We start from the raw sequence: 22,500 nt of genomic DNA on the forward strand, positions 1-22,500 counted from the left end.
TATTTGTTCGTATTCGTGCACAGAGATGCGACAGGAATCACGCTTCGAGCATATAATTCGTGTTTTTTTATGTTTAATTTCGTTCCCATTCGCATTACTTTTGAGAGCAGTTATATGTGGGGCAATATTTTTCTGCGTTTTACTGATCACCTGGTTTTCCGCAATTCTGCTCTCACCTCACACTACCCTCTTTTACTGTGTACATTCGAAGGTTTACCCCAGATTCGTTGCTTTTTGCAAATCCATTCACTGGTGTTTTCGTTTGTTTTTTCATTCCGTTATTATTTTTTACTTTTTCGGCATCCTTTATTTTGTTAATAGTGTGATACTCATCTCTTCTTGCCTCTTTATCATCAGTGCTCTAAGATATATCATAATGGGACTGGTTCTCAACGTTGACATTGTAGCACCTTATGTAGCTTTCCTTGTCGTACTTACAACAAATGTTTATCTTTGTTATTCCAATATGCAGAGCAAATATAAGGAAGTCAAGAAAATGATTTTTAAACGGAAGGAAGAACTACAAGTGAATAGCAGAGACCCTACCTTTTGTAAGGATACAATTCGAGCAGAGTTATATTGGTATGTCTGTGACAGGGTTTTGCCCATAAAGACTGAAATCTGCGTGATGCTTCGCAATATGGGTTTAGTTTTATTATTTTTGTTTTTAGTAGTGTATTCCATTGTTTTCTTTGGAAAGGGGAATGATATTTCTTTCGTGACTTCGACCATGTATGTGTTTTTCTCTGGAGCAATTCCACCGTTGGTTTTAAGAAGACTGACAAATAGCGACAAAATTATTGGCTGGACAAAAATAAAAATGGAACGCCAGATTGGAATAGTAGTCGAAGAATATAGAGAAAGTAGTGACGCAGGTGTCGTAACGCAAAGCCCAGTTTAGTGAATGGGTTCGACAAAAGTTTGCAGTAATTAGTTAGTAAAATGACCGAAATGAGCAAAAGTGGTTAGAAATTGTGTAAGGAAAACGTACTTTAATCTAGGGATAAGGCATTGTATGATTATGACGTAATAAAATCCGAAACCTGGAATAACTGTTATCTCTTTGATCAATATCCTTAACATACCAAAAGTTAAGATTTTTAGCACCACCCTACCCTGTCTTAGAGCTAACTTTTTAACATTCGGTGATTTTTGTTTTGAACGATGAATCATGAAAAAACGTTTAGAGTATTGGACTTATTGTTTTGAAGTAGTTCAGAACATTTTCATTTGTTACATTCAGCAAACTCACTCCATCGCTTTGTTTCCATGGCAACTTCTGCACTGTACCTTATAACCCATTTATGCATTCGTCATTGACCAATCAGAAACGAGATACATACATACATACATACATACATACATACATACATACATAAAACTCTATTTTGTCTCAGATTTTCAAATAACACAATGCATATTGAATGAAATATTAACTTAGAAGAAATTACAATTAGCCAATTAATTCATGTTGTCGAATCATTCTAATAAAGTCATTCAGACAAGAGATAGCTCTTAATCTGCCAGGTAAAGTATTCCAGAGCTTAGCGGCTGTATAAGTAAAGGAATTCAGGCCATAAGTAGTAATGCAAGTTTTAGCAAAGGGTGAGGATATCAGTTCCTCTCCTAAAATACTCTACAGATCTGAGGGAAAACAATTCTCTGATACACTGTGGATACTGTGTATTATAAATACACATAATAACAATAACAATAATAATAATAATAATAATAATAATAATAATAATAATAATAATAATAATAATAATAATAATAATAATAAGCATATTGTTATGCGTCTATTTCATAGGGAGAAGTTGTTGAGTGAGAGTGAGAGTGAGAGGTTCTGTGGGTAAGCTAATTTCCATTTTCAAGGTGGTTAAAACCAGTTTTAACAAGTTCGAGGGAATGTCTTATTAGAACGATTACCTTTACAACGTTCACGTAACGGCAGTGTTCTAGTACTATACGAAAAACGAATAATTACTTTGAAAGATGCACTAATCAATGTTACGTAATAGGTTATTATGGCAACAAAAGAGCCACCCAAAAACACCCTACATCTTGCCTTTAAAGACGTATCTCAAAAACGAACTCGGTGACCCCCAATTTTCATTCCTGGAAAGTAAATCGCGCGAAGTCAGAAGAGCATAGACCCAGCAGAAAAACCACTCTGAACTTGTGAAAAAAGAAAGTTTTATGCGCGATGTTTGTTAATTTGAACTGCATCATCGGGTCACTGCAGAATCGCTTTCTTTCTCGGATGCTGTGTGCTGAACGTGGCGCTAGCTGGGCGGTATTGTATTTTATTATATGAGTAGCTCCGTGAGCGGGCAAGATGAACCAAATCCTGTGCTGTGATTGGCTACCCGAGCGGGCAAGATGGAGCTATACTGCCCGCTCGGGATTTCTCCCTTGGTCCCGAAAGATCAATGATCATTTTTTTGGTGTTTTATACCATCAGAAACCCATAAGGGTTGAAACGTGTAATGCGCGTTCACAGCTTCCGAATATTCAGTGCGAACTGATTGGTTGAATGTTTCAGTGCTAAGTACCATATTTGGAAACCCCTCGCTCTTGTTGTGCCAAATATGGTACTTAGCAAATTGAATATCCAGAAGCTTGTTTCCTAGCACACAAGGGGCCGTTACACGTTTCAACCCTTATGGGTTTCTGATACCATATAATAAATCCTTTATTGACCATGCTTGTTCGGTCAAGATGGCTGGATATTGTCCTCGTTCTTTTTTTGCGTTTGCAGAAAAAGAACTTTGCCAATATCCAGCCATCCGGGAACACAAGATATGTCCTTCGGGACAGCATTGGTTGGCATCCAAAGGAGCCAAGCTGATTGAACGGTGAAGGAATATATTATTTTTGAGCAAGCAATGGCTAAGGTTTGTTGGCTACCCAACACATGATGATCAGCGGCCTTTTCAGTACATCATGCAACACAGAAAGCCGAAAAAATTGAACAAAGATTTGGATCCCTCACTCCCCACGGAATTAACACACTTTTCTTTCAAATAATTTATTCTTGTTATCCCCACCCCCAGCGTAGCCCCTTATTTCACTACAGTTGGAAGTTGTAATAATAATAATTGCTGCGGACAGTGTCTAGGCAACAGTTCCTGGACTAAAAAGAAAAAAAAATTGTGTGTTTCATTGTCTTAAACTGTAGAATTGTTTGATGATTTCACAGTTCTGTGATATAATCCACTTCTGACAGTTGGTTAGCACTTTAGCAGCATATTTCTTGTGGGCTAAATCAGAGAGTTCTTTCTTTAGTGTGGTGTTGAAATCTCCCAGGAAGTTAAACACTATATTGGTTTGCTTGATCTCGTAGTCGAGATAGAGTTTTTGGAGACCCAGTCTTAAATCCAGATACTTTCTCTTCTTATAATCGTTCCTATCGTTGATCTGCCCGATATTACATACAGTTTCTTCCATTAGGATGATAACCTTGTTCTTATCAAAGATCGTCATGTCTGGTTTGTTTGCATCTTATCTATATATATATCTATGTCGTGTCCCAGAGAATTTTAGCTTCGTCGTTTTCCGTACTTTCGGGATCGCTTGTTTATACCATGCTTTGAATTATTATTATTATTATTATTATTATTATTATCTCGCAGTATAAAACTTTGGAATGCTGTCGACATCATGAGTAGTATAGGGCGCATAACGTAACCTACACCACTTGAGAAGCTACAATTAGAAGTAAAAAAAATTAGGTACGGAACCTAGTACAATTCTAATATACATAATGATATGAATCTCTCTACTTAGAGAGCCAATTTAGAATATTATTAAATTCTATACTCTGTAAAACCTGCGCAAAAATATGATGATATCATTATCTCTACTAAAAGCCTATTTAGAAAATTATTCAGTTTTATACTCTCATTATCTCTAATAAACCTACACGAGGCCATCATAATTCGGTTATCTCTACTAAAAGCCTATTTAGAATCATATCAAACTCTTATCCACTATAAAAACTACGTAGAAAATAATTAAAATACAGGTTTTGCGACAACCCTTGTGTTTCTGGATTTCAGAAGAAAAAAGAAAACCTAAAGTCTAGTGTCCTTCTCGCCCTAACTAAGTATTTATCTTAAATGTTCTGGCAATGTTCAAAGTGTTTGAGATGACCGACTTCTGCATCCGCTCAAGTACAGCCCGTGCTCTCGCTCCTATTAGCTTCCTCACCGACTTCTCTAGGTGTTTAGAATAACCACCCAATACGTCAATTATTATGTTGTACTGTTCAACCCTGTAACCATTGTATCTCTGCTTCAGCTCCCACATCATGGGACCATACTTGAGCGTCTTTTCCTCATCTTTCTTGGCTCTACTCTCAATCCATGGGCAGCTCATTTCAATTGTGTAAACTTCTTTCCTCTCGTGGCTGACAAGACGCGCGTCTATCCGATTTGCTCTTACTTCGTTGTGCTCTGCATAGATGGGAATATCCCAAAACGCTTCACTCGTGGTGTCCTTTACAAGCGACTGGTGACCTGATGCCATGGCGTGTTCTTCAAATTCTCTAACTGCTCCCACAGTCTGATCCGAATTCTGATACAATTTCAGTAGCGATTTGATTTTGGTGATCTTATACTCGTGTTCGACTGATTGCAGGCCTCTACCCCCTTTCTCCCTCGGTAGGTATAACAAAGAGGTTAGGCTAGCTGGGTGCTTGCCACCGTTCTCAACTATGATCTTCCGAGCTGCTCTATCCACACCTCTTAACTCTGATAGAGACCAATGTTGTGTCCACATTAAATACCGCAGCACCGGGAGTGCATACTGATTAGTTGCCTGTACACGGTTACAATCAGATAGGGGGCTGGACCATATAATAGATATCCTGCGTAGATATTCTTTAGCTGCACACGCTAAAGCCAGCCGTTCATCCTGCCGAACGTTCTCCAGAACCCCCAGGAACTTGTAGTGTTTTCCCTCCCCAAGATCCGTGATGGTAGTTGTCTCGTCCATCCTCATACCAGACTCGTCTAACACTTGGGCTCCTCTCTTCACGTGTACCACTGAGCACTTTTTCTGATTCCAGTGAAGGCCAATATCCTGCATCGCTCCTCTAGTTTCCTTCAGCACTCGGTTCAGCTTGCTCTCGGAGGCAGCAAAGACCTTCAGGTCGTCGATATACAGGAGATCGGTGACTTTGACTCCTTATTATTATTATTATTATTATTATTATTATTATTATATAGTTGGAAGTAAATTTACCGTTTTTGCTTTGCTTCACTTTGTCTTTGAGGGCTCTTTTCCAAGTACAACCTCCCGGGGGGCTTATATTTGGAGGGGCGATTTAACGGAGGGTTTTTGCGTTACCGCTTTGGGGGGTTTATATTTGGAGGGGTTTATACATAGAGGGGCTTACTTTCGGAATTTTACGGTATTTGATGCTTTGTTATGTACTTCCAAATATCGTTTACAGAATTGTAAATGGGCTTTTTCGATTGGAGAGTCGTCCGTGGATTTGAAATCCGACTTAACAAAGATACCCCAGACTTCACTATTGTAGGTTAAATTGGTGAGATCATGGCGTCAAAAATTTTGCATGCAAGTAAAGGTTTCAGACTTTTAAAATCAGTCTGTAGTGTCAAGCTAAAGAGAGCATAGAGGACGTTTTGTCGCAAGTCCTACTTTGCATGCATCTCCTGGTCATAGCAATACCCGTTGATTACGCATGCGCGTAAAAATCGGAGACAGGAAAAATAAAATTAGGTTTTATAAAATACGCAACAGAGGAAGGAACGTGAAGTTGAACTCATCATTGCCCAGACCATTATTTTTTTTTTATAACGTCGCAAAATGTTATGTTGTTGCACTTGAAGTCGTCGTTGATTCAAGTTGAACTGCAACTTACTACTTTGTCTCCACGTATAAACGGAAGGGAATTGAATGAGACGCTGAATTAGAACCGAGAATTAAAAAGTTTTGGAATTGGCTTGTATTTTCATCTAATCACTTTAAAGATTTTTACGACCGAATATTCAATGTTATTGTACAATGGTATCCACTGTACCTTTTCTCTGCAGACGAACTCTTTCTCCCGGTTGAATTGTCGTCAGTCTTGAATTGGCGCCCAACACTACAACTGAACCAAGTCAAACTAATCAGTCGTGGTAATTTCAACACTCATCATAATTAATATTCAACAATGTTTTGGTATTTCATCAATGATCTTCCTTCCGGTCAGACATCATAAGTAGCTTAAGGACGGCTTTAAAATACGAAGCAACGTATGGCGTTCTTTTGCAAATTGAAGCTTAATTATCTCTGAAAAATGCATGGTTACCACCAATTTTCATCGAACTTCGAGATCAGTGATCGGACTCGATCGTAGCAGCGAACATCATGGACGGTAAGCGCAGGGTTTTTTGAAGGAATTTTCCTTGGAATGTTTCTTTCTTATCGTAAAGATCTCTAAATTTATGGCTGTCAACTTGTTCCCAGACTTCGGCTCCCGGTTCCCCGTTCCCGCTGTTAGTAGCGTCCTGTATAGAGGAAAAACACCGACGCTAAAAACTCCCTGAAAATCACTTAAAGCGGTACAAAAACCACGCAGAAGATAAGAAGCCTCACAATTAAAACAAGATAAAAAGTTTTTTTTCAAAATTTCTTTCATATTTTTTAGTTTCAAATACAGTTGTTTTCTCCAATACTATTTCACTGATTGCATCAGTTTGGGGCACCCGTGGTGCAACTTGCGTCGCTGCTCTCGCAACGCCACGGCGAGACAAGTTGCACGAAACATTGCCCAATGTAACATACCTTGTAACAGCCGAAACCGTTGCGCAAAGTAAAATTGAGTTCATTTTCTGCAACGCTTCACCGCGCAACGACTTTTCATAACATCTGTCTCTCGATTTGTGTCGCAACGGTTTGCGGCTCTGTGGGGGGAGGGGGTGGGAGGGAGAGGGGGGAATGTTGCTTTAACCTCTCGCGTCGAACGACTTGTTTAATGTTTAGCAACGTGTGAACTTCTGTTGCAACAAATAGGCCCTTTTCATGAATGTGTCACGTCACGTTGTCAATCATATAAAATGGTTGTGGTACAAAACAGATGCAAGAAATGGAAAGAGCGTGATGAAATTAGTATGAATGTCAATTTTGAGGCCACTGTGCGTGATTTCAGAGCGGTCCGACAAAGCTTGCCATCCAACAGCTGTTTTCCACAAAAATTTCAATAAATTTTTTACGCATTAAAAACACAGTAAAATCTCTGACATGTCAGTGGCCTCCAAATTAGTCTTCTTACTAATTTCATCACGCTCTCTCCATTTCTTGCATCTATTTTGTGCCACGACCCTTTTTTTTTATGATTGACAAGGTCACGGGACACGGTCATGCAAAGGGAACAAGAAACTTGCTGAATGCAACTGCGGAAATACGAGCTAATAAAGAGCACGTCCTACCACTCCCTTCCCCAACTTGTCACACAACAAAAAAGTTGGAAAAAACTTGTGCAAAAGTAGAATAATCACGTTCTACTTTTTTGCCCAATTTTTTTTTCATTTGTTGGGCGTTTTATACAACCCCTTATGAAACTTGTCATGCAACATTTTGTCAAACAGCATCTGTGATTGGTCATCTCAGTGAGGAACGTAGCTTGTCAGTCGACAAACATGGCGGATACTTTCGAACGGTCCACCATTCCTACATTCTTTTCGAGGGAAAGCTCTTGCACTAATTGGTGATATACACTTCTCTGCTCCATTCTTAAAATTCAGTCTCTAGTGCATCCTTTCCTCTTTCTTTCTGTCTTCTTTTTTCCCTCTTCGTCATCCAGAAGCAAACTTGCGCGACAAATTTGGCAAAATTCCGCACCTTAAGTAAAGGTTAACAAAACTACCCAAAAGAGTTAAAAAGATAAACATATCGTGCGACATTTGATACTCACGAATAAAATCCCCTTTGACTTCAGCGTCTGTGGCGTCTTATTCAGTTACCTTCAAGGTGACGCAGGCAAAGAACTTACAAGATTGCCTTCTAGCATTAGCTTGGAATCATGGCTCGCAAAGCGTTTTTCGCTTTCTTAGTTCTGTTTTCGTTCGCTTTTTGCGAAGCCAAAGCGGAGAACTGCAGTGAGGTGCAATGCAAGATTTTTTCAATTGGAGAAGATTTAGCGTCTGAATTTCGCCACAAAGCTTCCGAGAAGGGTGTGAGATTGGTTTATATAAACTTGATGATTGGCAATGCGACCTACGATCCACTAGATTTGCCAGACGAGTTTTTTCCTCACAGATGGGTATGGGCTAACACTATCAAGGAACCGATGTTAACTATGCCCGACGACTACGATATTCTATCCTTTGGTCTTCTAAATTATCAAGTTAGAAGCATGGACGTGAAGTTGGAAGATCAACCGAGTGGATGCCTCGCTAACTTAAATTCAACATGTCAGAATATGGCCGTTGGAAGAATGTTGTTAGAAAATGTAACAATTAAGAGCACTGGTGAACAAGTTTGAATGAAACCCGTGGTTTGTGTTGAAGTCATAACGACTGACGATTTCTATTCCGGTATACCTATGCGTCATATTGACCATCATCAGTGCTGTGGTATGCATCAAGAACCCACTGGATCCGCTATAATTTGGTGCGATCAAACTGTTGACATTGGCTACTGGATGGAGGCTGTCGATGCCTTCTTTGGTATCTTTTCGGCGATTTTGTCTCTTTTTCTTCCTGCACTTCCTCTAGCATTGCCAGACTGTGTTTTTAGTCTGCGAGCCGAGTGTGAAAAGGAAAAGCGGTTAGAAGAACAGAACAACAACACTGGGACGCCAGGAGATCATCAGAACATCTGTGGAACAACAGATGAACCGGACAACCCAAGCGCAGACGAACTAAGCTTGAGAAACAGACATAGCTCGTATCCTCAACAGATATCGGACAGTGACCACGACGCATCAAATCCTAGGGAAAATATATCGGAGCAAATCGAGGTGGAGAGCGAAACCATTCCTGTAGATGATTCAAGTCCAATGAATCTTTCAACTCTTTTAAATGGATGTGTTCAGAAATTGCCAGATATAGAGATGTCATTTAATATCAAATTAGCTATTTTGTTACTTTGCATTTGTCCTGGTGTCCTTTACGTTCATATTGGAGTTCAGAGAACTGTCAAAACGATGTATGTTAATGAAATGATTAAGAAAGATGTAGCTCATCTGCCTGTATCGGGGCTGTCTGTATTGGTGATCATAATATTATTTATATCTGTATTGATTTTAAGGCCGAGGGATTTTATCTTCGAAAAGGTGATTACTTGTGTGCTTTGTAGAAAGAAGTCAGATCGGCTTTCGGTTGGAGATAAAATACGATGTCATTTGAAAACATTGAATCACCACCTGTGGGAGTATATCCATTGTTTTGGAGACGTAGTTGTTTGTGATAAATGTATTTGTCCGAATTCATGCAGAAATATGCGACAGAAATCACAATTACTACGACATTTAGACCAAGTAACTGTTGCTTGTGGTAAATATGTTTGTCCGAATTCATGCAGAAAGATGCGACAGAAATCACAATTACTACAATTAATCTGTAATTTTGGAGACGTAGTAACTGTTTGTAGTAAATGCATTTGTTTGTATGCATACAGAAAGAGGCGACAGAAATCACGATTGATACAATTAATTTGCGTTTTGTTGCTTTTAATTTCTTTCCCAACCGCATTACTTTTGCGTATTCTGTTTGGGGCGATATGTTTCGTCGTTTTACTTTTCGTTTCGGTTGTTGAAGTGATTTCGTTTTCACCCTTGATGACGATCTTGACTTTTTTACTAACAAAGGTTATAATCTATTATTTAGCTCTTGATCGCAGCAGACCCGTTTCGGGGCTTTTTGCCGGTTCCCTGGCGTTTTTGTATGTTTGTTTCTTTGGCAGTACGTTATATGTTGGTTATTCTATGATCACATTTTCTACCCTCTTTATCAACAATGTTCTAGGATATACAATAATGGGATTAGTTCTCAACGTTGACATTGTAACACCCTATGTAGCTTTCTTCGTCGTACTCACAACAAATCTTTATCTTTGTTATTCTAATATGCAGAGCAAATATAAGAAAGTCAAGAAAATGATTTGGAAACGGAAGGAAGACCTACAAGTAAACAGCAGACACATTAAGAATACAATTCAAGTACAGTTATATTGGCAAGTCTGTGACAAGGTTTTGCCCATAAAAACTGAAATCTGCGTGATGTTTCGCAATATGGGTTTGGTTTTATTATTTTTATTTTTAGTAGCCTATTCCATTGCTTTCTTTGGAAGGGAGTATGATGTTTCTTTCGTGACCTCGACCGTGTATGTGTTTTTCTCTGGAGCAATTCCACCGTTGGTTTTAAGAAGACTGACAAATAGCGACAAAATTATTGGCTGGACAAAAATAAAAATGGAACGCCAGATTGGAATAGTAGTCGAAGAATATAGAGACAGTAGTGACGCAGGTGTCGTAACGCAAAGCCCAGTTTAGTGAATGGGTTTGACAAAGTTTGCTGTAAAGTAGTTAGTAAAATGACCGAAATGAGCAAAAGTGGTTAGAAATTGTGTAAGGAAAACGTACTTTAATCTAGGGATAAGGCATTGTATGATTATGACGTAATAAAATCCGAAACCTGGAATAACTGTTATCTCTTTGATCAATATCCTTAACATACCAAAAGTTAAGATTTTTAGCACCACCCTACCCTGTCTTAGAGCTAACATTTTAACATTCGGTGATTTTTGTTTTGATCGATGAATCATGAAAAAACGTTTAGAGTATTGGACTTATTGTTTTGAAGTAGTTCAGAACGTTTTCATTTGTTACACACTCAGCAAACTCACTCCATCGCTTTGTTTCCATGGCAACTTCCGTATTGTACCCTATAACCCATTTATGCATTCGTCATTGACCAATCAGAAACGAGATACATACATACATACATACATACATACATACATACATACATACATACATACATACATACATACATAAAACTCTATTTTGTCTCAGATTTTCAAATAACACAATGCATATTGAATGAAATATTAACTTAGAAGAAATTACAATTAGCCAATTAATTCATGTTGTCGAATCATTCTAATAAAGTCATTCAGACAAGAGATAGCTCTTGATCTGTCAGGTAAAGTATTCCAGAGCTTAGCGGCTGTATAAGTAAAGGAATTCAGGCCATAAGTAGTAATGCAAGTTTTAGCAAAGGGTGAGGATATCAGTTCCTCTCCTAAAATACTCTACAGATCTGAGGGAAAACAATTCTCTGATACACTGTGGATACTGTGTATTATAAATACACACAATAATAATAATAATAATAATAATAATAATAATAATAATAATAATAATAATAATAATAATAAGCATATTTTTATGCGTCTATTACATAGGGAGAAGTTGTTGAGTGAGAGTGAGAGCTTCAGTGGGTAAGCTAATTTCCATTTTCAAGGTGGTTAAAACCAGTTTTAACAAGTTCGAGGGAATGTCTTATTAGAACGATTACCTTTACAACGTTCACGTAACGGCAGTGTTCTAGTACTATACGAAAAACGAATAATTACTTTGAAAGATGCACTAATCAATGTTACGTAATAGTTACTATGGCAACAAAAGAGCCATCCAAAAACACCCTACATCTTGCCTTTAAAGTCGTATCTCAAAAACGAACTCCGTGACCCCCAATTTTCATTCCTGGAAAGTAAATCGCGCGAAGTCAGAAGAGCATAGACCCAGCAGCTTAACCACTTTGAATTTGTGAAAAAAGAAAGTTTTATGCGCGATGTTTGTTAATTTGAACTGCATCATCGGGTCACTGCAGAATCGCTTTCTTTCTCGGATGCTGTGTGCTGAACGTGGCGCTAGCTGGGCGGTATTGTATTTTATTATATGAGTAGCTCCGTGAGCGGGCAAGATGAACCAAATCCTGTGCTGTGATTGGCTACCCGAGCGGGCAAGATGGAGCTATACTGCCCGCTCGGGATTTCTCCCTTGGTCCCGAAAGATCAATGATCATTTTTTTGGTGTTTTATACCATCAGAAACCCATAAGGGTTGAAACGTGTAACGCGCGTTCACAGCTTCCGAGTTCCGAATATTCAGTGCGAACTGATAGGTTAAATGTTTCAGTGCTAAGTACCATATTTGGAAACCCCTCGCTCTTGTTGTGCCAAATATGGTACTTAGCAAATTGAATATCCAGAAGCTTGTTTCCCAGCACACAAGGGGCCGTTACACGTTTCAACCCTTATGGGTTTCTGATACCATCTAATAAATCCTTTATTGACCAAGCTTGTTCGGTCAAGATGGCTGGATATTGGCCTCGTTCTTTTTTTGCGTTTGCAAAAAAAGAACTTTGCCAATATCCAGCCATCTTGCCCTTACGCTTGGTCAATAACCCATATATATATATTGTATTGACAGGCACACCTTTCCCCGAAAGAGCCAAAACCTTGCTGTTGTGACGTCTTTCAGACCTGTCGTGTCAGTTAGTAATTTAGTAAGGTTTCAACTCAAGAAATTCCTCTTTGAGGAACATGAATGTCCCTCGGGACACTAGCCTGTCTTTTAGGTCCCTACATGTTCTTCGTGATACAAAATGTCCTTCGGGACACTAGATAAGTCCTTTGGGTCCCTAAATGTGTTTCTTTCCGGGAACACAAGATATGTCCTTCGGGACAGCATTGGTTGGTATCCAAAGGAGCCAAGCTGATTGAACGGTGAAGGAATATATTATTTTTGAGCAAGCAATGGCTAAGGTTTGTTGGCTACCCAACACATGATGATCAGCAGCCTTTTCCGTACATCATGCAACACAGAAAGCCGAAAAAATTGAACAAAGATTCGGATCCCTTACTCCCCACGGAATTAACATACTTTTCTTTCAAATAATTTATTCTTGTTATCCACGTTGCTATATCCCCACCCCCAGCGTAGCCCCTTATTTCACTATAGAACCACTATCAACCCACAATTCCGTAATTCGCTCTGAGGAAAGACTGACGCTCGAATTTCTTTACGCTAATGAATTTACTTTATCAACTCACTTGATAAAACCATTTCTGGTTTTCACACCTAAGTTGTCTTCGTAACTGCCATGATCTTCCCAAAAACGTCGTTTCGCATCTGCTGTTCCAATGTATAATTCTCATATACTTTATCTCTTACGGGATAAAAGATAAACTCGGAATTGATCTGCTCCCATATGTTGGAGGAAAAGCGGGGCACAGAGAGCCTTCGATTCTCTAGTGGATGTTGGGTAATTTGTTTCCTGAGTGAAGAGAGATCCGGCTCGGTAAGGGTCGAGTTGTGGTCAAACGGAAAGTCTTTCAGGAGAACCTCGACTTCGGAATAAGACAACGGAGAATTAAATCTTCAGTGCCGTTCATTTCTAAAGCACAACCTCCATTGGCAACATAATATAAAAAGAGCAACAGCCTCATGGGTGAACTGGGGCGAGTAAACTCGTGGAGGGAACAATATGAGAGCTTTACTCTGGAAGTCGAAAATTGCAGGCGGTCTTCAACTTTTAACAAGAATTCTGAATTTATTACATCTTAAACATGTGTGGCAAAAAGAAAAAGAGGCAGAGATGAACAACTTGAAGATTAATTAAAAATGGATTGCAGTTGGGGTATTTCTGACTTAAATTATGTATGCTTAGCAGGCATTTTTTGTCACGAAGCCTTGAGTTGTGTTGTTTAAATGTAATTTCTGGGTTGACGCTAAAGTGTACAGGGAGTAGGGGTTAATAATAATAATAATAATAATAATAATAATAATAATAATAATAATAATAATAATAATTCAAAGCAAGGTATAAACAAGCGATCCCGAAAGGAAGTACGGAAAACGACGAAGCTAAATTCTCTGGGACACACCTATATATATAGATAAGGCGCCAGAGAATGGAGCAAACAAACCAGACATGACGATCTTTGATAAGAAGAAAAAGGTTATCATCCTAGTGGAACTGTATGTAATATCGGACAGATCAACGATAAAAACGATTATAAGAAGAGAAAGTATCTGGATTTAAGAATAGGTCTCCGAAAACTCTATCTCGACTACGAGATCAAGCAAACCAATATTTTTTTTAACTTCCTGGGTGATTTCAACACCACCCTAAAGAAATAACTCTCTGATTTAGCCCACAAGAAAGATGTTACTAAAGTGCTAACCAACTGTCAGAAGTGGATTATATCACAGAACTGTGAAATCATCAAAAAATTCTGCAGTTTAAGACAATGAAACACACAATTTTTTTTTCTTTTTAGTCCAGGAACTGTTGCCTAGACACTGTCCGCAGCAAGTTTCAAAACAAATTGTAAACTGAAAAGTTATTCAATAAAACAGATAATAATAATAATAATAATAATAATAATAATAATAATAATAATAATAATAATAATAATAATAATAATAATTATTGTACTGCCGTGACACAGCCTCTTTAAAGAGCACTAAGAATTTTGAGCATCCGATTGGACTGTCAAAGGTTCAGCTCCTGGAGTACTTAGATTTTTCCAGGTAAACCAACAAATTACGTTGCTTTGACATACAATCGTCTAAAATAGCTCATCACATAAACGAAGAAAGGACGACCCCTTTTGTCGTACCTACCTGTTTCAACACGTTGTTTGTGGCAACCTATTCTGAATGTTACGGGCTAGAGTACTTCTTAAGGGATTTTTTCGTGTTGAATGTAGGTAAGCAGAAGGGGTGTAATTCATTTTGTTGGAGTGATAAAAGCTTAGTCTACGTGAGTGCTGAAGGGTCTGGTTCCAATAAGAGACAAATTTCTTTTTGATGAGATCTAAGAGATGCTTGATCTTGCTGTCATTCAATGAATTGTAATTATTAAATTTGAGTAAAAACTGTTTTGACCATTGTTGTAAAGCTCAATTGACATTTGTAAATTGTCATCTATATCTTGTAGATAGCTTAAGTAATTGAAGATCTCAGTTTTTATTGATATCTATTATCATGGGGTATTTACCAAGTTCGGCTCTACTTGCCATACCGTAAAATTCCGAAAATAAGCCACGGGCCTTATATTTTTCAAACGCCCTTTTCGAGGGGCTCATTTTTGGCGGGGTTTATCTAAGGAGGGAAATTTGTGTTTTCAAATAGATTGGGCTAGCCGTATAGTTGGAAGTAAATTTACCGTTTTTGCTTTGCTTTACTTTGTCTTTGAGGGATCTTTTCCAAGTACAACCTCCCGGGGGGCATATATTTGGAGGGGCGATTTAAGGGAGGGTTTTTGCGTTACCGCTGTGGGGGGTTTATATTTGGAGGGGTTTATACATAGAGGGGCTTACTTTTGGAATTTTACGGTATTTGATGCTTTGTTATGTACTTCCAAATATCGTTTACAGAATTGTAAATGGGCTTTTTCGATTGGAGAGTCGTCCGTGGATTTGAAATCCGACTTAACAAAGATACCCCAGACTTCACTATTGTAGGTTAAATTGGTGAGATCATGGCGTCAAAAATTTTGCATGCAAGTAAAGGTTTCAGACTTTTAAAATCAGTCTGTAGTGTCAAGCTAAAGAGAGCATAGAGGACGTTTTGTCGCAAGTCCTACTTTGCATGCATCTCCTGGTCGACGCAATACCCGTTGATTACGCATGCGCGTAAAAATCGGAGACAGGAAAAATAAAATTAGGATTTATGAAGTACGCAACGGAGGAAGGGACATGAAGTTGAACTCATCAGTGCCCAGACCATTATTTTTTTTTATAACGTCGCAAAAGGTTACGCTGTTGCAGTTAAAGTTGTTGTTGATTCAAGTTGAACTGCAACTTACTATTTTGTCTCCACGTATAAACGGAAGGGAATTGAATGAGACGCTGAATTAGAACCGGGAATTAAAAAGAAGTTTTGGAATTGGCTTGTATTTTCATCTAATCACTTTAAAGATTTTTACGACCGAATATTCAATGTTATTGTACAATGGTATCCACTGTACCTTTTCTCTGCAGACGAACTCTTTCTCCCGGTTGAATTGTCGTCAGTTTTGAATTGGCGCCCAACACTACAACTGAACCAAGTCAAACTAATCAGTCGTGGTAATTTAAACACTCATCATAATTAATATTCAACAATGTTTTGGTATTTCATCAATGATCTTCCTTCCGGTCAGACATCATAAGTAGCTTAAGGACGGCTTTAAAATACGAAGCAACGTATGGCGTTCTTTTGCAAATTGAAGCTTAATTATCTCTGAAAATGCATGGTTACCCCCAATTTTCATCGAACTTCGAGATCAGTGATCGGACTCGATCGTAGCAGCGAACATTATGGACGGTAAGCGCAGGGTTTTTTGAAGGAATTTTCCTTGGAATGTTTCTTTCTTATCGGAAAGATCTCTCAATTTATGGCTGTCAACTCGTTCCCAGACTCCGGCTCCCGGTTTCCCGTTCCCGCTGTTAGCAGCGTCCTGTACAGAGGAAAAACACCGACGCTAAAAACTCCCTGAAAATCACTTAAAGCGGTACAAAAACCACGCAGAAGATAAGAAGCCTCACAATTAAAACAAGATAAAAAGTTTTTTTTCAAAATTTCGCTCATATTTTTTAGTTTCAAATACAGTTGTTTTCTCCAATACTATTTCACTGATTGCATCAGTTTGGGGCACTCGTGGTGCGACTTGCCTCGCTGCTCTCGCAACGTCACGGCGAGACAAGTTGCACGAAACATTGCGTAATGTAACATACCTTGTAACAGCCGAAACCGTTTCGCAAAGTAAAATTGAGTTCATTTTCTGCAACGCTTCACCGCGCAACGACTTTTTATAACATCTGTCATGCGATTTCTCTCGCAACGGTTTGCGGCACCAGAAAAGGTGGGGGAGGGGGGGGGGGGTGCGAGGGGGGATGTTGCTTTAACCTCACCCGTCCAACGACTTGTTTAGCAATGTGAGCCCTTCTGCTGCAACAAATAGGCCCTTTGCATGACCGTGTCACGCCACCTTGTTAATCATATAAAATGGTTGTGGTACAAAATAGATGCAAGAAACAAAAAGAGCGTGATGAAATTAGTAAGAATGTTAATTTTGATTAGTAAAAATGTTAATTTTGAGGCCACTGAAGTTTATGTACGTGATTTTAGAGCGGTCCGAAAAAGCTTGCCATCCAACAGCTGTTTTCCACATAAATCTCAATAAAATTTACAAGCATTAAAATCACTGTAATTTCTCTGACATGTCAGTGGCCTCCAAATTAGCCTTCTTACTAATTTTATCACGCTTTTTCGATTTCTGGTATCTATTTTGTGCCACGACCATTTTTTTTATCATTGACAAGGTCACGTGACACGATCATGCAAAGGGAACAAGAAATTTGCTGAATGCAACTGCGGAAATACGAGCTAATAAAGAGCACGTCCTACCACTCCCTTCCCCAACTTGTCACACAACAAAAATGATTTTTGCAAGTTGGAAAAAACTTGTGCAAAAGTAGAATAATCCCGTTCTACTTTTTTGACTAATTTTTGTTCATTTGTTGGGCGTTTTATACAACCCCTTATGAAAATTATCATGCAACATTTTGTCAAACAGCATCAGTGTGATTGGTCATCTCATTGAGGAACGTAGCTGGTTAGTCGACAAACATGGCGGATACTTTGGAACGGTCCACCATTCCTACCTTCTTTTCGAGGGAAAGCTCTTGCACTAATTGGTGATATACACTTCTCTGCTCCATTCTTAAAATCCAGTCTCTAGTGCACCCCTTCCTCTTTCTTTTTGTCTTTTTTTTCCCTCTTCGTCATCCAGAAGCAAACTTGCGCGACAAATTTGGCAAAATTCCGCGCCTTAAGTAAAGGTTAACAAAACTACCCAAACGAGTAAAGATAAACAGTCATATCCTGCGACATCTGATACTCACGAATAAAATCCCCTTTTGCTTCAGTGTTTGAGCGTCTTATTCAGTTACCTTCAAGGTGACGCAGGCAAAGAACTGACAAGACTACCTTCTAGAATTAGCTTGGAATTGGCATGGCTCGCAAAGCGTTTTTCGCTTTCTTAGTTCTGTTTTCGTTCGCTTTTTGCGAAGCCAAAGCGGAGAACTGCAGCGAGGTGCAATGCAAGATTTTTTCAGTTGGAGAAGATTTACCGTCTGAATTTCGAAACAAAGCTTCCGAGAAGGGTGTGAGATTGGTTTACATAAACTTGATGATTGGGAATGCGACCTACGATCCACTAGATTTGCCAGACGAGTTTCTTCCTCACAGATGGGTATGGGCTAACACGGTCAAGGAACCCATGTTAACTTTGCCCGACGACTACGATATTCTATCCATCGGTCTTCTAAATAATCAAGTTAGAAGCATGAACGTGAAGTTGGAAGATCAACCGAGTGGATGCCTTGCTAACTTAAATTCAACATGTCAGAACATGGCCGTTGGAAGAATGTTGTTAGAAAATGTAACAATTGAGAGCACCGGTGAAAAAGTACAAAAGAAACCGGTGGTTTGTGTTGAAGTCATAAAGGACATAAAGACTGAAGATACCAATATACGTGATATTGACTATCAGTGTTGTGGTATGCATTTAGGACCAACTGGCCGATTCGCTTCGATCCGGTGCGATCAAACTGTTGACATTGGCAGCTGGATGGAAGCACTCAATACCTTCTTTGGTATCTTTTCGGGCATTTTGTCTCTTTTTCTTCCTGCACTTCCTCTAGCATTGCCTGACTGGGTTTTTAGTCTGCGAGCCGAGTGTGAAAAGGAAAAGCGGTTAGAAGAACAGAACAACAACACTGAGACGCCAGGAGATCATCAGAACAGTAACGATCAGAACATTAGGAACATTAATGGAACAACAGATGAACCGGACAACCCCAGCGCAGACGAACTAAGCTTGATAAACGGACATAGCTCGTATCAACAGATATCGGACAGTGACCACGACGCATCAAATCCTAGGGAAAATATATCGGAGCAAATCGAGGAGGAGAGCGAAACCATTCCTGTAGATGATTCAAGTCCAATGAATCTTTCAACTCTGTTAAATGGATGTGTTCAGAAATTGCCAGATATGGAGATGTCATTTAATATCAAATTAGCTATTATGTTACTTTGCATTTGTCCTAGTGTCCTTTACGTTCAAATTGGACTTTATGGAACCGTCAAAAAGATGTATGTAAATGAAAGTATTAAGAAAGGTGTAAGACATCTTTATGGGCTATCTCCTGTACAGCTTCAGATTGTCGGTTTAGATCTGAATGACACAACCGTAATTATATGCTTTGTTGTGTTATTATCTACGATTATCATACCTCTATTGAGCTTAAGACCGGGGGATTTCATCTTGGAACAAGGAGTAATTTGTCCCTTTTGCAAAATCTTCAACAGAGGTGGAGACGTTTTGTTCTCAGATCGGCGTTCGGTTGCTGATGAAATGCGACGTCATTTGGAGATATTAAATCACTGTGTGTGGAACCTCATCCGTTATTTTGGAAACGTGGTTGTTTGTGATAAATGTGTTTGTTCGTATTCGTGCACAAACATGCGACAGAAATCACGCTTCCTACATATAATTTGCGTTTTATTGCGTCTAGTCTCTTTCTCATTCTCACTACTGTTGAGAGTTTTCTATGGGGCGATAATTTTTGTCGGGTTACTGTTTGCCTCGCTTACGGCAATGTTTATACTCTCACCCTCTTTCACCTTCTTTTTGCTCCTATTTTTAAAGATTTGGCTCAGTTTCCTTTTTCCTCTTAAAGCCGTTCAGCGGATTTTGTGTTTCTTGTTCTTTCATCCGGTTTTTCTTGGTCTCTTTTTCCTTATTCTATATATTGATTATTTTATGATTTTCACGTCTTGCCTCTTTATTGCCAGTGCTCTGGGGTATACAATAATGGGACTAGTTCTCAACGTTGGCATTGTAGCACCTTATGCAGCTTTTCTTGTAGTACTCTCAACAAATCTTTATCTTTGTTATTCTAATATGCAGAACAAATATAAGGAAGTCAAGAAAATGATTTTGAAACGGAAGGAAGAACTACAAGTGAATAGCAGAGACCCTAAGGATACAGTTCAAGCAGAGTTATATTGGTATGTCTGTGACAAGGTTTTGCCCATAAAGACTGAAATCTGCGTGATGTTTCGCAATATGGGTTTGGTTTTATTATTTTTGTTTTTAGTAGCGTATTCAATTGCTTTCTTTGGAAAGGAGTATGATGTTTCCTTCGTGACCTCGACCATGTACGTGTTTTTCTCTGGAGCAATTCCACCGTTGGTTTTAAGAAGACTGACGAATAGCGACAAAATTATTGGCTGGGCAAAAATAATTATGGAACGCAAAATTGGATTAGTGGTCAAAGAATATAGAGACAGTAGGGACGCAGGTGTCGTAACGCAAAGCCCAGTTTAGTGAATGGGTTTGACAAACGTTTGCAGTAATTAGTTAGTAAAATGACCGAAATGAGCAAAAGTGGTTAGAAATTGTGTAAGGAAAACGTACTTTAATCTAAGGATAAGGCATTGTATGATTATGATGTAATAAAATCCGAAACCTGGAATAACTGTTATCTCTTTGACCAATATCCTTAACATAGCAAAAGTTAAGATTTCTAGCACTACCCTACCCTGTCTTAGAGCTAACTTTTTAACAGTCGGTGATTTTTGTTTTGATCGATGAATCATGAACAAATGTTTAGAATTGGACTTATTGTTTTGAAGTAGTTCAGAACGTTTTCATTTGTTACACACTCAGCAAACTCACTCCATGGCTGTTTCCATGGCAACTTCCGTATTGAACCCTATAACCCATTTATGCATTCGTCATTGACCAATCAGAAACAAGATACATACATACATACATACATACATACATAGAGGCCTACTCTGGAACCTTAACTCGCCTTAACTCGCAGCTTGAGATTATGTTCAAATTTCCTTATCTCGTCTTAACTCGCCTAAACTCACATTATCTCGCACAACCTCGCCCACTCTCACCACTGCAAAGTGGATACCAATTTAAATGGGCCTGATCCATTCAACCAAGATTCAGACTGGTCCCCCCGGGAAAAGTGGTCCACCTCAAAAGGTTTTGAAAATTTTCCGGTTGCACTCAACTGTCCCATTGAGCTTTGGACCAAAATTTCCGGAAATTTTGGTTGATGGATCACACCTAATACCTCAACCCACTCTCAGGGTAATTTCATAATTAATCCACAAAGGGAAGACACCAAAAAATAGGGATTTCAACAATTTTAAACAATAGTTATTTGTAAGTCCCATCCTTCTGGAATTTCCAAATAGCCTCTGTGATAAGGGTATTTCACTAAGATTTCATGAAGTTTCTCTTAGTACTTAATGGACAGTCAATGGAACTACCAGGAACAACCTGAACATGCACTAACTTGTCACCTAACAAAAAGGTTACAATGCTAAGCATGGCAGAAATTCCAGAGGCATGGGCACAGGAAAAAATAACAGATTCCCATTTTTGGATATTTTAGGGTATGTTGAAGAATACCAATAAAAATCCCAAATTTGGCAAAGTGAGACAAGTCCCAACCAGGGAATTCCCAACCAAGTTCCCTGATTGGGACTTGTCTCACTCTTCCAAATTTGGGATTTTTTTGGTATTCTTTAAATACCCTAAAATAGCCAAAAATGGGAATCTGTTATTTTTTCCTGTGGGGGTCACAGGGTCTGGAGAAACCACACTGCTAGTATTTTGGGCCACAAAGTAAGTGACATTAACTAAAAGTAGAAACAGTGAATCAACCAAAACTTTTTCATGATATAATAAATTTACTTATACTTCTAAGCGAGACAAAGAAATACAATTTAAACATAATAACAGAATGTTAATATTTTTCTTGTAAGCTACTGTGGCTAATGATTTCCAATAACGTTTTGCAAATGTAATGCATGGAAGCTGTTTACGATAATGAAAAATCAGCAGCATAATTATCATCTTATAATTTGATGAAGGTTAATGAAGATTCTAGCTGACAAGTCTGGGATGTAGCTAGAATCCTTTAAATACTCCACATACGTACTGATTGCAGTCCACATTTCTCAATTATAAAGTTACCTGGTACAAGAAGATCTGTAAATTGGTTCCACGTGACATCCTGTTTGGCTTACATTGTAGTCAAGCTGGTAACCATAAGCCATGATTCATAAAGACTTGTTACATTTAGCCCTTAACTGAATAACTTAAAGGTTTTTGCATTGATACTTCGTTCGCCATTTTTAAAAATTACCCAGGGCCCTCTCGCTCAACTCATTGTCCTGGGAAGTTTTAGGTGGGAAGCTTCAACGTGGCGTACATGACATCAAAACAGGTTACAACACGGCTGAGCCGGTGGCCATTTTTGTAAGAATGTTCATCATCACTGACAACTCTTAATTAAGGGTTTGCGAGACAAAGCCGATAATGGAAAGTACTCTTGTTCATCAACTTAAATGAGGTATAGCTGTTTTGCTCGTCTGAGAATGATATTAAAATCA

General features: G+C 38.7%; 4 protein-coding genes and 1 long non-coding RNA gene across 9 annotated transcripts in view; 4 read left to right on the forward strand and 1 right to left on the reverse strand.

Annotated features, from left to right (window-relative positions):
- Window positions 1–1,049, forward strand: part of LOC138049247 (uncharacterized) — a 2,614-nt gene extending 1,565 nt beyond the window's left edge. The window contains 1 exon segment of the mRNA XM_068895434.1: window positions 1–1,049. This exon segment is cut by the window's left edge and continues 911 nt beyond it. Within this exon segment, the coding sequence (XP_068751535.1) occupies window positions 1–901 (901 nt within the window). The 3' untranslated portion in view covers window positions 902–1,049.
- Window positions 1,050–3,025: 1,976 nt separating this feature from the next.
- Window positions 3,026–22,260, reverse strand: LOC138049252 (uncharacterized). 5 transcript variants are annotated; one of them, XM_068895439.1, is made up of 4 exons: window positions 6,799–7,838; window positions 6,323–6,521; window positions 6,050–6,121; window positions 3,032–5,148 (listed from the first exon to the last, which is right to left on the reverse strand). In XM_068895439.1, the coding sequence occupies exon 4, from the start codon at window positions 5,089–5,091 to the stop codon at window positions 4,105–4,107; it is 987 nt and encodes a 328-aa protein (XP_068751540.1). In that variant the 5' UTR covers window positions 5,092–5,148; window positions 6,050–6,121; window positions 6,323–6,521; window positions 6,799–7,838; the 3' UTR covers window positions 3,032–4,104. The 5 variants fall into 5 exon arrangements, with proteins under 5 accessions (XP_068751544.1, XP_068751540.1, XP_068751541.1 ...); XM_068895440.1 differs by lacking the exons at window positions 6,323–6,521; window positions 6,799–7,838 and adding exons at window positions 15,998–16,069; window positions 22,082–22,260 and having other exon boundaries at window positions 3,052–5,148; XM_068895443.1 differs by lacking the exons at window positions 6,323–6,521; window positions 6,799–7,838 and adding an exon at window positions 13,074–13,461 and having other exon boundaries at window positions 3,026–5,148.
- On the forward strand, window positions 7,980–10,655 carry LOC138049250 (uncharacterized). Its single transcript, XM_068895437.1, has one exon. The coding sequence runs from the start codon at window positions 8,498–8,500 to the stop codon at window positions 10,505–10,507; it is 2,010 nt and encodes a 669-aa protein (XP_068751538.1). The 5' UTR covers window positions 7,980–8,497; the 3' UTR covers window positions 10,508–10,655.
- On the forward strand, window positions 17,291–20,555 carry LOC138049249 (uncharacterized). The gene is made up of 2 exons (XM_068895436.1): window positions 17,291–19,170; window positions 19,988–20,555. Exons 1-2 carry the CDS (start codon window positions 18,026–18,028, stop codon window positions 20,013–20,015), a joined length of 1,173 nt encoding a protein of 390 aa, XP_068751537.1. The 5' UTR covers window positions 17,291–18,025; the 3' UTR covers window positions 20,016–20,555.
- Window positions 22,261–22,328: 68 nt separating the features above from the next.
- The window catches only part of LOC138049254 (uncharacterized), a 2,446-nt gene continuing 2,274 nt past the window's right edge, over window positions 22,329–22,500 (forward strand). Inside the window, exon 1 of the long non-coding RNA XR_011132319.1 lies at window positions 22,329–22,460. This is a non-coding gene — a long non-coding RNA (uncharacterized lncRNA). The remainder of the gene's footprint in view (window positions 22,461–22,500) is intronic.

This window comes from Montipora capricornis, chromosome 5, assembly GCF_036669925.1.
Source record: "Montipora capricornis isolate CH-2021 chromosome 5, ASM3666992v2, whole genome shotgun sequence".
NCBI lineage: Eukaryota > Metazoa > Cnidaria > Anthozoa > Scleractinia > Acroporidae > Montipora > Montipora capricornis.